A 15,960-nucleotide genomic window follows, 5' to 3' on the forward strand; every position below is an offset into this window, starting at 1 on the left:
TGATCAGACCCCATGCATGTCCCCCGTGTCCTGATGTTCTCTTTTTGGTAGCAAGGCCCTTGATCTGCACATACTGGTACAGTGGGTTCTAAACTCGCATAGGTGCTGGGATACGGGACTGCTTTCTGCAGGGTCAGCCAGCCCTTCCCGCCCAGACACATTCCTAGAGCAGTGGGGTCAGGGAGAAGGGTGTCCACTCCCTCTTCAGAAGCATGGTTAAATCTTAGAGGTCGTGGAAGTTCTATAGTTTGAAAAGCAACATCTGTATCACAATTTAATTTTATATTTAGACATTATTTTTAGATTAAAAAAATCAGTTTTTTTTTTCCCCAGTGTTTTTTTAATAACACAAATTCAGCAGAGAAAACAATACTAAACCTTGGCAGGGAGCGTTATATAGAAGGAAGCAGTGATTTTCAGGGTGGGGGCCACTATTCAGTAGAATATGAAGCATTTGGGGGCTGTTGGGAAGGGCTGAGTCAGGTTTGTGGGTTTATATAAAGTGGAAATTGATTCTAAAAGTTTGAGAAAAACAAACTTAATAGAAGAGCTGTATTTGCTGGGCAAGGAGGAAAGTTCCATAGGGCTGGTTTTGTTGATGATTTGCTTCTCTGTCGTGTTGCATGTTGTTGATATTTGCTTCTCACATTGCACTGAAAAGGGACAGGTTGTCACACCAGGTAGGTTGGTGGGGTTGGGCAGGGAGGTTTCACGTTTGCAGGGCTGGCCTGCTGTGAACTTCCGTTTCCTTGGCCCAAGTTTGTGTATGCCAAGTTGTGTCCAGGAACCACCAGTATTTCTAGAAAATCAGGAATGCTGATCCTTGTCACTGCTCTCAGATGCCTCCAAGGCCTCTGGATGGCTGTGTCGTGTCCAGGCCTGTAGCTGGCACAACACGTTCTAGGAGCCAGGGACCACAGTTCATTCAGATCAGCATCTGGTGATTGGCCAGTTGTTTCCTGGCTTAATGGCTTCCCTCTGCCGCAGTTTGGAAATCCTGCCTGCAGTTTAGTGCTGATAACCCGGGTAATATTTCATGTTTGACAGGTGCCCATTCGACTCTGAGATAGAGCAGTGCTCTGTGGACCCACTCAGAGGTTTGGGCAGGCACATCAGCCGGAAGCACACTTGGGGTTTACCAGTCAGTTGTTCGATATAAAGTGCTTCCCTGACAGAGAAAATTGCTCTTACTTGTTCTTATCCAGTGCCCTCTCGTCTCTTAATGTTAGCTGGGCTCTGGGATTTTTCAAGATTACATTCAGAAGGAATAATGAGTTATGATTACAACGTCTAAACAAGGTTCAAGTCACCAAGTACACTTGGTGCCCAGCATGAAGAGATAATGTGGAAATCATCTGATGTGGTCTTTGGCCTAAAAATATATGTAGTTTGCATCTCCGCTTCCTGGTAGCAATCATTTGCTGAGTGCTACCACGTGCCAGGCACTGGGCAGGCCCTTTGCTTGCATTTCCTAACTGGATCCTGTAACAAACATGGGAGGTAGTTCCATTGGTCCCAGTATGCAAGAAAAGAAGGTCACCTGCTGGTGTGGTGGGCGGCAGGCCCTGGATTTGGCCCTGCTTGGCTTGACCCCAGAGGTTCTGCTGCCTGCGTGGTGCTGAACTGCCTCTTAGGTCCTTACGCTTGGAGGCAGCAGGGTGGAACTTGGTGCCCAGGGTAGCCATGCTCTTAATTTTGAGGTGATTGGACTGTGCCACACCTGGTGCCATGCTGCTTGGCATATTGAGGACACTCCAGAGATGCTGTTTTGTTGATAATGGGGGGTCTGGGATTCAGGTTTCATTGAACTGAGTAGCATGGATTTCCTGACCCAGTGAGAAACCTTCCTCTTGTCAGCAGTCTTTTTGCACATGTTTTGGATCTGAAAGGCAAACAAGATGGATTGTGTTTTCTCTGGTGCCACCGACCCCCTACACCCCCTGCACTCCTGTCAGCCTTCAAGGCCCTTTCCCCTCCTCAGGGTAGCTCGGTCCAGAGTAGCCGGGGATACAGTTGGAAACGACCCCGTCTCTGCATGGGACTGAGTATGGCACCTGTACCTCACTTCTTTCTTATTACAGATATAGTTATAAAAGTATATGAAATGCACATGTTTATATAATTTAGATAAATCCAGATAAAGAAACAGAGAGCTTCCAATATCTTAGAACACCCCTGATTGTGCCTCTTCCCATCCAGAGAGAACTGTTACCCTGTAATTTTTCATGAATCATTCCCTTTTCTTTACAGTTTTACCATCTGTATCAGTTATCTCTAGCTGTCAACAATCTCAATGCTTAGTGGCTTGAACCATCAGCAGTTTTTTCCCTCCCCATTTCATGGGTTGGCTGGGCATTTGTTTTTGTTCCGTGAGGTGTTGGGGGTTATTCCTGTGCCAGCATTCAGCCAGTGGCTGGGCTGGCCCCCTGGCGCTGTCAGCAGAGGCATCTCAGCTCTTCACCGGGGCCCTGTGCGCAGCGGTGTCTCCTCCAGAGCCCTCTGCGTGTTCTGTGTCCCCAGCAAGAGCACCTGGGCATCCGTACAGCAGGGCGCCTGGGCTCCAAGCAAGCAGAGCAGAATCTTCCAGACCTCCTAAGGGCCAGGCCTGGGACGGGCACAGTGTTGCTGCTGGTCAGAGTCACACAGAGCTGCCCAGATTCAGCTGGAGTCTTGGGGCAGGTGTGGCTGGAGGGAGGGATTGCTGGCCGCTGTCTGTGGAGACTGCACCCACTGCGCCTGTGTCCGTGTCGCCTGTTCGGAACCACGCTGCGGGGCTTCTCCAGATCCCTCATGTTTTCATTCCCAAATGAATTTCTTGTGAGGCCGGCCAGGGCTCGTGTCCAGCCAGACTGCTCGTCCTCTGGGGAGCATCCCAGCTCTGACAACGCGGTCTGCCCTAGCAGTCAGGGACGTTGACCAGGCAGATGGCAGTATCACGGAAGCTACCTGTTCACAGGCAGGAGTTGGTCAGAAACATGAGGGCTTTGGGCTTGGTGGGCTCTGCAGTGTTGTTCTATGTGAATTTCCTCTTTCTTAGAAGCAGCTTTGACTGAGGCCTACGTGTAGCGCCCTTGAAGCGAGGTGAAATGAGGAAGGCATGCTTATGCTTGGCAGAGGGCACCACATAGTACAGGTGGGCTGGTGGAGCCACACTCGATCCCAGTCATAGGCGATGAGAGGTTGGATGGCTGCTGATCTTACTTTGTGTTTAAAGTCTCCTCAGATAGTGCCCCCTCCTCACATGGACTCGGGACTCCTGGCTCCCACCACACTGCCCGCCCCTGGAGCCCCCAGGTCTCTCTGAGTGCCCCATGCACTCACCTCTCTTTCTCGTCCCCTCTAAGCTTGCTCAGATCCTGGTAGGTTCCTTTCACTGTAGAGCAGGAGTCCCCATCCCTTGGGCCACAGACCAGCATCTGTCTGTGGCCTGTTAGGAACTGGGCCACACAGCAGGAGAGTGACCGGTAGTGAGCAAAGCTCCATCTGTATTTACAGTCACCTCAGTCACTTGCATTCCTCCCCACCCCCGGGAAAACCAGCCCCTGGTGCCAAAACGGTTGGGGCCCACTGCTGTAGAGTGAAAGAGGAGACGGTTGGAGCATTGCATGCTCAGTTCACCTAAGTCTGGAGGTGGGGCGCTGCCTAGTTGTAGCTCAGCCCCTCTGAGGGGAGGCCCCTCACTGGCTCTGGGCACCGCCTGGGGGAGAAAGGGGCTGTGGGAGCTTTCTTAGGCAGCAGGCTCGGGGAGGTGAGTGGGTGAGCCTGGAAGACTGCCCCGGGGCTCCGTGCGCCACTGCCCCTGGGGGTTTGAGTTATGAAACCTGCTGACAAGTGACACCGTTTAGCACTTGGCAAGCCCCCCAGGGGCCGATCACAAGATGGGGCTTGTGAGCATATGTGTGAGCACTGCTGTCTGTCTGTGGGGATGGCCTTTTTTCTCCTTTTTCCTTCCTTCCTTCTAGTTCCTCTCCCTGCTTCCCCGTCTTTCCCTGCTCCCTCCTTCTCTTTTATCCTCTCCTGTCCTTTTCTTTCTTTGTCAGAACAGATTAGCTTTTAGGACTGTTGCTCTTGTTGGAACAGCTCTGGAGGCTTCAGAGGGATTCCAGAAGGCTTCGGTGTTCTGACACCCACATCTGGGGAGGAGCCCACTTCTGGGCGGGCATGTCTCATCGGAAAGCTGTGGTTAGCTTTGGGTGGAAAACATGACTCAGGGCACACAGCTGCTCCTGTGTGTGGGGGGGGTTGTGGGCTGGAGCTACTGGGTCACTGAGCACCCTCTCCTGGGGACCTTTATCAGCCTTCCTCAAGGCTTCTGGACATAAGCGCCCCGCCCCTGTACACCGCCCCCCCCCCACCATCCCCCATCCCCCATCCCCCTCCAGGAGTCCTGGGCTTCCAGCCTTCCGCTAGAAGCCTCGGGGAATGTAACAGTGTGAGGGCTTGTTGCAGCCTTGTCCCACAGAAGGCTAATAATCACCTGACCTTTGAGCCAGCTGGTCCCTCCACGCTGTTGGCCAGGAGTCTTTTCTCACTTTTATCTTCCTAACCAGTCAGATCTCTTTCGGCTAGAGGGTTCTGCTTTCAGCTGGCTCCAGTCCAGGGGCATGAGAACAACTAGGTGCCTCTTGTGCGGGGGTGGGGAGCCAGTGCTCTGTTTCTGAGCCTGGGAGGTGCTTCCTCCCGGCTCCTAGTGAGGGTGAGAGAGCCAGGCCCCCCACCAGGAGGGACTGGTTTGGGTCTGATTGGAAAGTTCTGAGGGGATGATTCTGCAGCTCATTGAGGAGGCCCTTGTGGTCCTTCACTCTGCATTTGGGAGGTGTCTCACCTGAGGCTCCTGAGGACAAAGAGGGTGAGCTGGTGATTGGACTCAGGGGCTGCCCACACCTACACATGCACATTTGTCTGCTCGTGTGGCTTTTTCCACAGCAGGGAGAAGACAACTCAGAGGTTGGTTTGGCCCAGGCCTGTCCTTGCCACCCACCTTTGGTTCCATTTATAGTTCAGTTCAGTTGCTCAGTTGTGTCCAACTCTTTGTGACCCCATGAATCGCAGCACCCCAGGCCTTCCTGTCCATCACCAACTCCCAGAGTCTCCCCAAACCCATGTCCATCGAGTCGGTGATGCCATCCAACCATCTCATCCTCTATCGTCCCCTTCTCCTCCTGCCCCCAATCCTTCCCAGCATTAGGGTCTTTTGCAGTGAGTCAACTCTTCGCATGAGGTGGCCAAAGTATTGGAGTTTCAGCTTCAACATCAGTCCTTCCAACGAACACCCAGGACTGATCTCCTTTAGGATGGACTGGTTGGACCTTCTGGTAGTCCAAGGGACTCTCAAGAGTCTTCTTCAACACCACAGTTCAAAAGCATCAATTCTTCGGCGCTCAGCTTTCTTCACCGTCCAACTGTCACATCCATACATGACTTGACCATAGCCTTGACTAGACAGACCTTTGTTGGCAAAGTAATGTCTCTGCTTTTAAATATGCTATCCAGATTGGTCATAACTTTCCTTCCAAGGAGTAAGCGTCTTTTAATTTCATGGCTGCAAACACCATCTGCAGTGATGTTGGAGCCCAAGGAAATAAAATCTGACACTGTTTCCCCATTTATTTCCCATGAAGTGACGGGACCAGATGCCATGATCTTAGTTTTCTGAACGTTGAGCTTTAAGCCAACTTTGTCACTCTCCTCCTTCACTTTGATCAAGAGGCTTTTTAGTTCCTTTTCACTTTCTGCCATAAGAGTGGTGTCATCTGCATATCTGAGGTTACTGATATTTCTCCCGGCAATCTTGATTCCAGCTTGTGCTTCTTCCAGCCCAGTATTTCTCATGATGTACTCTGCATAGAAGTTAAATAAGCAGGGTGACAATATACAGCCTTGACGTACTCCTTTTCCTATTTGGAACCAGTCTGTTGTTCCATGTTCAGTTCTAACTGTTGCTTCTTGACCTGCATACAGGTTTCTCAAGAGACAGGTCAGATGGTCTGGTATTCCCATCTCTTTCAGAATTTTCCACAGTTTATTGTGATCCACACAGTCAAAGGCTTTGGCATAGTCAGTAAAGCAGAAATAGATGTTTTTCTGGAACTCTCTTGCTTTTTCTATGATCCATTGGATGTTGGCAATTTGATCTCTGGTTCCTCTGCCTTTTCTAAAATCAGCTTGAACATCTGGAAGTTCATGGTTCATGTATTGCTGAAGCCTGGCTTGGAGAATTACTTTTGAGCTGGCTTTTGAGCATTACTTTACTAGCGTGTGAGATGAGTGCAGTTGTGTGGTAGTTCAAGCATTCTTTGGCATTGCCTTTCTTTGGGATTGGAATGAAACTGACCTTTTCCAGTCCCATGGCCACTGCTGAGTTTTCCAAATTTGCTGGCATATTGAGTGCAGCACTTTCACAGCATCATCTTTCAGGATTTGAAATAGCTCAACTAGAATTCCATCATCCCCACTAGCTTTGTTCGTAGTGATGCTTTCTAAGGCCCACCTGACTTCCCATTCCAGGATGTCTGGCTCTAGGTGGTTCCATTTACACCTGCCTGGTATGTACCCGCTTCAGGTCCCTGGCCTAAGTGCCCGGCCTCTGTGTTTAGCCCACAGGCTGGACACTGGTTCTTTTCCATGTCTCCAAACTTCTCTGTTTTAGCTTTGACCTGCTCAGGAACAGAGCAGCTAAACTTCTCCCTTTAGGTCATTAATGGAATGAATGGGAACTTTTCCCAGGGATTGAAAGCCTTTATGGGGTATCCCGGTCAGTAGCAGCCTTTGCTCCTGGGGCCCTGTGGTGTGCCGGCTGGTTTGTTGCCCAGCAAGTTGTTCAGCCACCTCGAGTCTGAACTCTTGGCTCCAGAGCTGGCTTCCAGCTCTCCCCTGCTCATCCATAAGAACCTCGGGCCACAGCCACTTCTGATCTGAGTGGTCCCAGAAGCTGTGCCTCTGGCTGGGGGGCTGTGTATGGAGCTGGGACCAAGGGACAGCCCTGGGGACGCTCCAGGAGGGATGGGGGTTTTCAAGTTTCCGGCAGCAGCAGTTCTGAGCTCATGACTCAGGAGCTGGCACCCGTGGCACATGGCCTGTTTTCACTTTCTGGCCCCCCTTACTTGATGGAGCCCTGCCCACCTACCCAGTGACTTGGCCCGGTTCAGCAAATGCACCCCTCCACTTTTGATAAATTTCCAAACACTGTGGAGTGGGTGGGCTGTGCATCCTTCAAAGCTGACGGATCTGTGCCGGCTGAGCCACGTGCGTGGGGGCGTGGCTTTCATCATGTCTCATCACAGCCAGACAGCCATACATGGTCACTGTGACTGCAAAGCTACAGCGTGGTGACTCAGCCCCGAGAGGCTGATGTAACGGGGAAAACCGGAGCCAGAGTGTGGCTGCTGAAACCTGGAGGCTGAAAGTCACCCCCTCACCCCGCCACCCCACCCCAGGGTCACCCTCACCTGCCCAGGAACCACCTAGGGCAGCTCTGAGCAGACCCAGGTCTCAGACCAGAGGTTCCAGAAGAGCTGGAAGAGAAACCACTGCCTCTTATCAGATGCCGGGCCAGGGTGTGACAGCCCAGCCTGGTTGGGTCTTTGTGATGTGGTTGAGGGAGTGGGCGTGGACATTTACTTGGAAATTGGTTCTTTCTTGAAAGGAGAGCCTGCCTGCTTCTTTTCCTTAGAAAATGCCGATCTTGAGAGGGACCCCGGTGTGGTATTGAGCAGGAGGGGAGAGCCATTTTAGATTCTTATTCAGTCATGGCTTGTGCAGTTCAGGGTGATTTGGTCCCAGGCTATGCAGTTATTGTGAGCATTTTTACTTGAGATAGTTGTGTGAAATTTCCAGGCAGTAACTAAGCAAGGCCTTTGACAGAGAAACTTCAGCCAGGCCGGCAGCTCTTGGTTTAGCATCAGAGTTCATTCTTTCTCGAGGGACAACCTAGAGAGGTTTCCAGAGGTGGAGAACTCGCCAACTTTATGTAATTCGCTGAGCCCATGAAGTGGGGAAGAGCAGGAAACATGGCTCCTCACCTCCAAGGGCCAGGTTTGCCGTGGACAAGGGGACTCGCAGAGAGCCCTGTGGGTGCTGCGGGAGAGGGGCCAGTGCTGAAATGCTGGCCGTTGGAACGTCTGCCCTCCCACATGCATGTTCCCCGTGTGCACAGCACACGGAGTAAAGTGAGAACAAAACAGAGAGGTTTTCGTGGAGCCCAGTACATCCAGTTGAAAGATCTGTCGTCTATTCTAAGATTCTGTTATGCATTTTGTTTGAAAAAAATGTTAAGCAACCGTTTTTTTTAAAGTGCTGACAGTGATCAGTGTTTTGTGTTTACTTGGTTTTTTACTTTTTAGTATCATTTACCTGCTGAAACATGAAATTGGCTGTTTTGTGTCGGCCCCGTCATGCTTTCTGGGTTTTGGACCTTTCCTGCAGCCAGCCCGGGTCGGCCTGGGCCCACAGAGGCACACGGCCTTTGTGGACTTGGGTCCATCCTCCGTGTCCCCCTGCTTCTTGTCTGGGGGTGTTGGGATCGCTGGCGGGGCCGGTTGGCGTCCTTCCTTGTGGTAACGCGGAGGCCTGTGGCTTTCCCCAGCCATGGATTTTCCCCAGCACAGCCAACACGTCTTGGAGCAGCTGAACCAGCAGCGGCAACTGGGACTTTTGTGCGACTGCACTTTTGTGGTGGACGGTGTTGACTTTAAGGCTCATAAAGCAGTGCTGGCGGCCTGCAGCGAATACTTCAAGATGCTCTTCGTGGACCAGAAGGATGTGGTGCACCTGGACATCAGTAACGCGGCAGGTACCCTGCTGGGTCCAGGGCCGAGCTTGTGGTGGACCCCGTGCTACACACGGCCCTCCTTGAGCAGCATCTTCCAGCTGTGGGGGACGGGGGGCTGGTGCCAGACTTCCCACACAGGACTTGGCCACAAGTGCCTGAGTATCAAGTTCTTACCATGATTGAGGGGCCTCTTTTGACTGGGAGCGGGGTGGTAAGGGGAGAGTGACAGGAAGGCCTCATGATAAGCTTCAGGCCGAGTGAACACAGGACAGGCTTATCAGAAGGGGCAGAGAGCAGGAAGGCTCTGAGCCCCTGGTCCCTTTCCATTGCTGAGTCAGTCTTCAACCCACTATCCCAGTGCCTTCATGGCAGTGGCAAGGTTTGGGGTCTGGAGGAACAGTGTCAGGAAGGTCCTGGGATTGAATGAAGAAGGAGCTAACTGGTCTTAGATTCAGGTTCCTAGCCCAGAATGACGTGCCATGCTGCCAGAAGTTTGGCCAGGGTGTTGTTTCCCCATTTTACAGATGTGGAAACTGAGGCCCAGAGAGGTCAGGTGACTGGCCTGGAGGTCAGATAGAGGGTTGATGGCAGAGCCCTGATGAAAGCCAGTGGTGACGCACTCTGTCTTCGGTGATGAAGCGCAGTGGCTGGGTGGAGAGTGCTCAGAGTGGCTGTTTACACCCTCTGCCTTCTGTGGGTGTGCTACTTTTTGGAGCCTGCCTCTCCACTGGCACAGGAGATGGGGGAAATGGTGGCCTGCCACCGCCACTCTGCTTTTTACAAATTCCTCAATTCTGCCATGGAGTGGAGCGACTGGACAGGGTGCTGGTACCAGGTCTTGAGATGGGTCCGTGACGGCTGTCTGTGTCCTTGGCAGGCCTGGGGCAGGTGCTGGAGTTTATGTACACAGCCAAGCTGAGCCTGAGCTCTGAGAATGTGGACGATGTGCTGGCCGTGGCCAGCTTCCTGCAGATGCAGGACATCATCACGGCCTGTCACGCCCTCAAGTCACTGGCTGAGCCGGCTGCCAGCCCTGGGGAGAATATGGAGGCCTCAGCCACAGAAGGTAAGCTTCTTGGCAGGCTGTTCCTGAGCAGGTGGCTCTTGAAGAGAGCTCTGCCCCTGCCTCTGGGACAATGTCATATGGCCTCCCCTGCATTATGGGGAGCTCGTGGGGAGGAGCCGCAGCAAAGTCTGAGAACGCCTTTCAGAGGGGCCCTTCTGTCCTCCCTTCCCGAGGGCACTGGGCAGCCATGCCTGGCTCAGGGCTTTTGCACCAGAATCCACTCCTCCAGCAGGCCTCTTCTCCCCCACCTCCTCCTGCTCCTCTAGCACCTCAGGAAAGCCCCCGAGGCCCGGTGTGGGCCAGAGTCCTCCTGACACACTTTGAGAAAAGAACACTCCTTTGCATTAAGCAGCGGTCTCTGATTAGCACCGTTTCATGTGCGAGGTCTGTCTCCCTGACCAGTCTGCCAGCCCCATGGCTGTTACATCCCAGGCCTAGCCGGCAGCCTTGACATGATGTTGGTACCTGTGAAGAATCTGTTGAGTGACCCAACCGACAAACTTAGGTGTATCCCAAGGGAGGGTGTGGAAGAGCTAGCGAGTTCTGGGCCACTTCACCCCTCCCAGTGGTGGGCACTTGATGGGAAATAGCAGGTCTGTCCTCTTCTATCTCCAGTGGGGGACAAGAGAGCCAAAGAGGAGAAGGCTGCTGCCACTGCGCTGAGCGAGCTGGACCCGGCTAGGAGCAGTCCGCCCGCGGGCCCAGGCCGGGAGCCCAAGGAGGAGCGCGGCGGCCAGGCCGAGAGCACAGGCAGCGGTGAGTTGCCGCGCTGAGGATCCGGCTGGCTGGCTGTCACCCACCAGCAGTGTGGGCTCCAGCACCACAAGTGGCTTCCTCGGGACGCTCTTGGGGGTGAGGGGACACAGGCAGACGCATCCCTTGAGCTCAGGCTCCCCAGAACAAATTGTTGGTTTTTCTGGGGCATCTGTTAAAGCCAGAGCAGAGGCTCAAACAGCCTGAGCTGGGATGTGCCACGCCCCCCCCAAACCCCTGGGGCCACAGCCACTTCCAGAGGCCTAGTCCAGGAGACCCATCCAGCTACTGGACAGAGGGCCCCAATCCAGCCCTGGATGCCCCCACCCCCACTGCAGGTGCAGAGCAGACGGAGAAGGCAGATGCTCCCCGGGAGCCTGTGGAGCTCAAGCCGGACCCCACGAGTGGCATGGCTGCTGCTGAGGCTGAGGCTGCCTTGTCAGAGAGCTCAGAGCAAGGTACCCTCCACTGGCCAGGTCGGCCCTCACTTAGGTCAGCGTCCCGCACTCTTCCTGCCACAGCTGATCTCACTCTGAGTCACTCTTTCACATCAGCTTTTGGGCCAACATCATCTTTTCTCATTCCTGAACTTTGATGTCAGTTTCTTGGTTGTACATCTTGGCCTCGCTTCCTGTTAGCACAGAAGTATGGCTGTTGCAGTACTGGCCCTGCTGTTTCTCCCTGAGCTGAGCACCATGGGGGAGCTTTGCTGCCCCTGGCACCCACCCCTGCCCCTGCCCCCAGTGCTTGTTGGCTGAGAGCATCCTTCCCACCTGGGTTGCCAGCTTGGGGGACCCTGGTGGACTGAGGCCCATCTGTAACCTTCAGGTAGCACTGTCCGGGTCATCGGTCTCCCTAGAGTTCCAGACCCTGCCAGGCGCTTGCGAGGCGCCCACGCAGAGATGAGCCGGCCCCCAGCCTCACTTGACACCCACCCCCCACCGCCCAACCCCCAAGACGCCTCAGTGCCTGCCCTTCTCCTGGCAGAAATGGAGGTGGAGCCAGCCAGGAAGGGAGAAGAGCGAGAGGAGGAGGAGGGCGCCGCGCCAGCGGTGGTCAAGGAAGAGGGGCCGCCACTGGAGAAGGGCGAGGCCCCCGAGGAGAGTGAGGAGTCGGCCAGCACGGACTCGGGCCAGGAGCTCGGCGCTGAGGCGCGAGGCCTGCGCTCGGGCACCTACGGCGACCGCACGGAGTCCAAGGCCTACGGCTCCGTCATCCACAAGTGCGAGGTGCGCCGCGGGCGGTGGCGACCCCGCCCCGGGCCCCGCCCTGCCCCGCCCCGCCCCTGACTCCGCCCCCTGCCCCCACAGGACTGTGGGAAGGAGTTCACGCACACAGGGAACTTCAAGCGGCACATCCGCATCCACACGGGCGAGAAGCCGTTCTCGTGCCGGGAGTGCAGCAAGGCCTTCTCTGACCCGGCCGCCTGCAAGGCCCACGAGAAGACACACAGGTAGGCCCCGCGGCCGCCCCCTTGCTTCGCCTGACCCACCCTGGATCCCCGCCGAGCGCCCCCCGCGACCCTCCTCCTCCGCGCTCTGCCGCCAGCCCGCTGAAGCCCTATGGCTGCGAGGAGTGCGGCAAGAGCTACCGGCTCATCAGCCTGCTGAACCTGCACAAGAAGCGGCACTCGGGCGAGGCGCGCTACCGCTGCGAGGACTGTGGCAAGCTCTTCACCACATCGGGCAATCTCAAGCGGCACCAGCTGGTGCATAGCGGCGAGAAGCCCTACCAGTGCGACTATTGCGGCCGTTCCTTCTCCGACCCCACGTCAAAGATGCGCCACCTGGAGACGCACGACACCGACAAGGAGCACAAGTGCCCGCACTGCGACAAGAAGTTCAACCAGGTGGGGGCAGGGGGGGGGGGGCCATAGGGGAGGCTGGGGAGAAACCGGGAGGGCAGATCCGGACTGGAGGAAGGGTGGATCCCCCCACAGGGTCCCCGCCCCCCGCTCCCCTCCCCAGAGGTTCCGGGGAGGGAGGGGCTGGCCCTCTGACCCCCTGCCTGGGCGCAGGTGGGGAATCTGAAGGCCCACCTGAAGATCCACATCGCCGACGGGCCCCTCAAGTGCCGGGAGTGTGGAAAGCAGTTCACCACCTCAGGTAGGGCCCGGCTGGCCCCCGCCCCACCTACTTTCGCCCCGGCCCCCACCCCACGGCGCCCCCCCCGCGCCCCCCCCCAACCCCCTGCCAGGCCTTCCCTTGGTCTCGCCACAGGGAACCTGAAGCGGCACCTGCGGATCCACAGCGGGGAGAAACCTTACGTGTGCGTTCACTGCCAGCGGCAGTTCGCTGACCCCGGCGCCCTGCAGCGGCACGTTCGCATTCACACGGGTGGGTGGGTGAGCCTCGCGGGGGCGACACGGGGACGTGGAAGGAAGGGAGGTGCTGATATCTTGTCCCGGCTCCTGCCTTGCGTCCCCAGGTGAGAAGCCATGCCAGTGCGTTATGTGCGGCAAAGCCTTCACCCAGGCCAGCTCTCTCATCGCCCATGTACGCCAGCACACCGGGGAGAAGCCCTACGTCTGTGAGCGCTGCGGCAAGAGGTGCTGTCCTTCTGCCTTCCCCCTCCACCTCCCACCCAGGCCTGGTGGCGTCCCAGCACTGGGTGGGCGGAGAGGGTCAGACAGAGCACAAAAGCCTGCTCTGTCCGGTCTAGTCGGGAGCCGGTCACACGGCTGTCCAGGGCAGGTCCCCAAGTCCTCTTCCACCTCAGCCCCGTCTTAATCTGGGCGGTTCAGTACAAGCCCCTCCCTCTGGCCCTGCAGATTCGTCCAGTCCAGCCAGTTGGCCAATCATATCCGCCACCATGATAATATTCGCCCCCACAAGTGTAGCGTGTGTAGTAAGGCCTTCGTGAACGTGGGGGACCTGTCTAAGCACATCATTATCCACACTGGTGAGTGTGTGCCCACCTCTGTCCCAGGCCCTGACCCCGGGCTGGGTGGTGCATGGGGGTGGGGGGGAGACGCCCATCACCCCAGCCTTGGGAGCTGACACTTGCTGCAGGCTGCCTCTAAAGCAGTCTAACTCCCAGGAGGGCCCCACTTTCTCAGACCTTCTAGAAGGGCCATCTGTGCCTCAAGTGGCCACCCCAGAGCATTTCCTGCTGGAAAGACAGGGCTGCAGGGGAAGCTGGAGGCCACTGAGGTCCTCCCCCCCTGCACCCTCCCCCCAATGGCAGGAGAGAACCTTGCCTCCCCCCCCAGGAGAGAAGCCCTACCTGTGTGACAAGTGTGGTCGCGGCTTCAATCGGGTGGACAACCTTCGCTCCCATGTGAAGACTGTGCACCAGGGCAAGGCCGGCATCAAAATCCTGGAGCCAGAGGAGGGCGGTGAGGTTAGTGTGGTCACTGTCGATGACATGGTCACGCTGGCCACCGAGGCACTGGCAGCAACGGCTGTCACGCAGCTCACAGGTGTGGACATCACTCAGCTCCCAGGGCAGCAGGGGGTGGTCACAGCAGGGCTGCCTCTGGGGCAGCCGCAGAGGAGCAGGTGATAGGTCTTAGGCCTTGCTGATTCTGTCCACAGTGGTGCCAGTAGGGGCCGCAGTGACTGCCGATGAGACTGAAGTCCTTAAAGCCGAGATCAGCAAAGCTGTGAAGCAAGTGCAGGAAGAAGGTGAGAGGGGAGCAGAGCCGCCTTTGGGGAAGGTGGTGGGCCCTTCCTGTGGTGACCGCACCCCTACCTCCCACAGATCCCAACACCCATATTCTCTATGCCTGTGATTCCTGTGGGGATAAGTTCCTGGACGCCAACAGCCTGGCCCAGCACGTGCGGATCCACACAGCCCAGGCACTGGTCATGTTCCAGACGGATGCGGACTTCTACCAGCAGTATGGGCCGGGCAGCACGTGGCCAGCTGGGCAGGTGCTGCAGGCCGGGGAGCTGGTTTTCCGCCCTCGGGATGGGGCCGATGGGCAGCCTGCTCTGGCAGAGACAGCCCCCACCGCCCCTGAATGTCCACCGCCTGCCGAGTGAGCAGGCGCCCCTCCTCCTATTTAAGGATGGATGGCACCCTAGAACTGAGAAGGGTGACCCCATTCCCTAGAGAGAATAAATTTGATTATTTTCTAATGCTGCCTGTAGCTCCCTGTGGGGGTGGGGCGGGGAGCTGGCAGCTCTAGCTGATGCCACAGAAGGGCTGCTCCACCCAGCCACCAGCCAGCCGAGCCTACTTCTTGGGAAGGCCAGGCTGTCCCTTTGCAGGGAACCCCGAGACCTGTCTAGAAGGAGGCTGACTCCTTCACCTGAGTGTGGGCAGCACACCAGAGAAACTGCAGCTCCACGAGCCCCATCACCTCATCTGGTCTCCTCTTTGGAGGCCGCTCACCTGCTCAACCTGAGGATTGGACCTTCCCTCTCTGCCGTGGAACACAGCTGTGACCCTGCTGCCCTCTGCTCAGGTGTTGGGAGCTGGGCCCAAAGGGCTTGGCCACACTGGTTACCAGGATCCAGGCCAACCGTGCAGGGCCCAGCTCGAGGGCTCATTCAGCCACAGCAGCAAGGTAGGCAGAGCACCAGACCAAGCAGGCCACAGGCCTGGTTCTGTTGGGCTTAAGGAAGCCAGAGAGCAGCACACTTGCTTCATGGTAACTCTGGCTGCAAGATCAAGGCCAGGCCAGCGTCATCTGGGAACATTTACTTGCTCTGAATCAGTGGAATCTCTTAAGGTGAGGGGCTGGAGGGACAGGAATGAGCAGCCAGGAGCTCTGATGGGGGGTGGGGGTGGGTGGGTGGTGCAGCAGTGGGGATGGAGAAGCAGGGGGTCATGAGATGCCATCTGCCACTTTTCCATATGGCTCGTCCCTAACAGCTTTAATTCCTCACTCAGAGATGGCACCATCCGGCACTGGAAGTATAGGTCTGTTTGGAGTGTAGGGATACTGCAAGTGAGACCAGTCTTTGTGTTCCATCCCTCCTTGCCCAACTCCTCACCTTGTGGTGGGTCCAGCTGTTCGGAGGCAGCTGCTGCAGGGCCAGCCTGCACCTTATCCAGAGAAGGAAGGGACAAGAGGCAAGACCCCAAAGCTTTCTTAATGTTTCTGAGTTTGACTGGGCAGTGGCTCTATTCTTTATCAAATTTGAAGTGCCTTCAACATTACTCAGAAACCAGTTGGGACCTTGAAGTGTCTGTCACATTACCACCACAGCAGTGAAAAGGTGGCTCAAGTCGTAGTATGTGATGAAAATTTTTTTGTACAAGGTAAAATGATCCTTGGGGAGGATTAGTGGCAGAAAGGAGATGGGTTCCATATACAGACTTAGTAGGGGATTGAAAACAAACACGGGGTGAGGGCTTACTGTTCCTAGAGGCCAAGGACCCCTGGTCCTCCCATCCAAGTGAAAGTCACATCCACACTTGA

General features: G+C 55.9%; 1 protein-coding gene across 2 annotated transcripts in view; it reads left to right on the forward strand.

Moving 5' to 3' along the window:
• ZBTB17 (zinc finger and BTB domain containing 17) overlaps positions 1 to 14,671 on the forward strand; it is a 29,833-nt gene extending 15,162 nt beyond the window's left edge. The window contains exons 3-16 of one of the 2 annotated variants that reach the window (XM_043924129.1): positions 8,585 to 8,791; positions 9,648 to 9,836; positions 10,452 to 10,592; positions 10,928 to 11,047; positions 11,577 to 11,818; positions 11,900 to 12,042; positions 12,138 to 12,438; positions 12,607 to 12,694; positions 12,809 to 12,925; positions 13,017 to 13,137; positions 13,360 to 13,490; positions 13,801 to 14,010; positions 14,126 to 14,215; positions 14,292 to 14,671. In XM_043924129.1, the coding sequence (XP_043780064.1) occupies positions 8,587 to 8,791; positions 9,648 to 9,836; positions 10,452 to 10,592; positions 10,928 to 11,047; positions 11,577 to 11,818; positions 11,900 to 12,042; positions 12,138 to 12,438; positions 12,607 to 12,694; positions 12,809 to 12,925; positions 13,017 to 13,137; positions 13,360 to 13,490; positions 13,801 to 14,010; positions 14,126 to 14,215; positions 14,292 to 14,575 (2,382 nt within the window). In that variant the 5' untranslated portion in view covers positions 8,585 to 8,586 and the 3' untranslated portion in view covers positions 14,576 to 14,671. The remainder of the gene's footprint in view (positions 1 to 8,584; positions 8,792 to 9,647; positions 9,837 to 10,451; positions 10,593 to 10,927; positions 11,048 to 11,576; positions 11,819 to 11,899; positions 12,043 to 12,137; positions 12,439 to 12,606; positions 12,695 to 12,808; positions 12,926 to 13,016; positions 13,138 to 13,359; positions 13,491 to 13,800; positions 14,011 to 14,125; positions 14,216 to 14,291) is intronic. The other variant, XM_043924130.1, reaches the window with a different exon arrangement.
• Positions 14,672 to 15,960: the final 1,289 nt, after the last annotated feature.

Source organism: Cervus elaphus, chromosome 14 (genome assembly GCF_910594005.1).
Source record: "Cervus elaphus chromosome 14, mCerEla1.1, whole genome shotgun sequence".
Classification (NCBI taxonomy): Eukaryota; Metazoa; Chordata; class Mammalia; order Artiodactyla; family Cervidae; genus Cervus; species Cervus elaphus.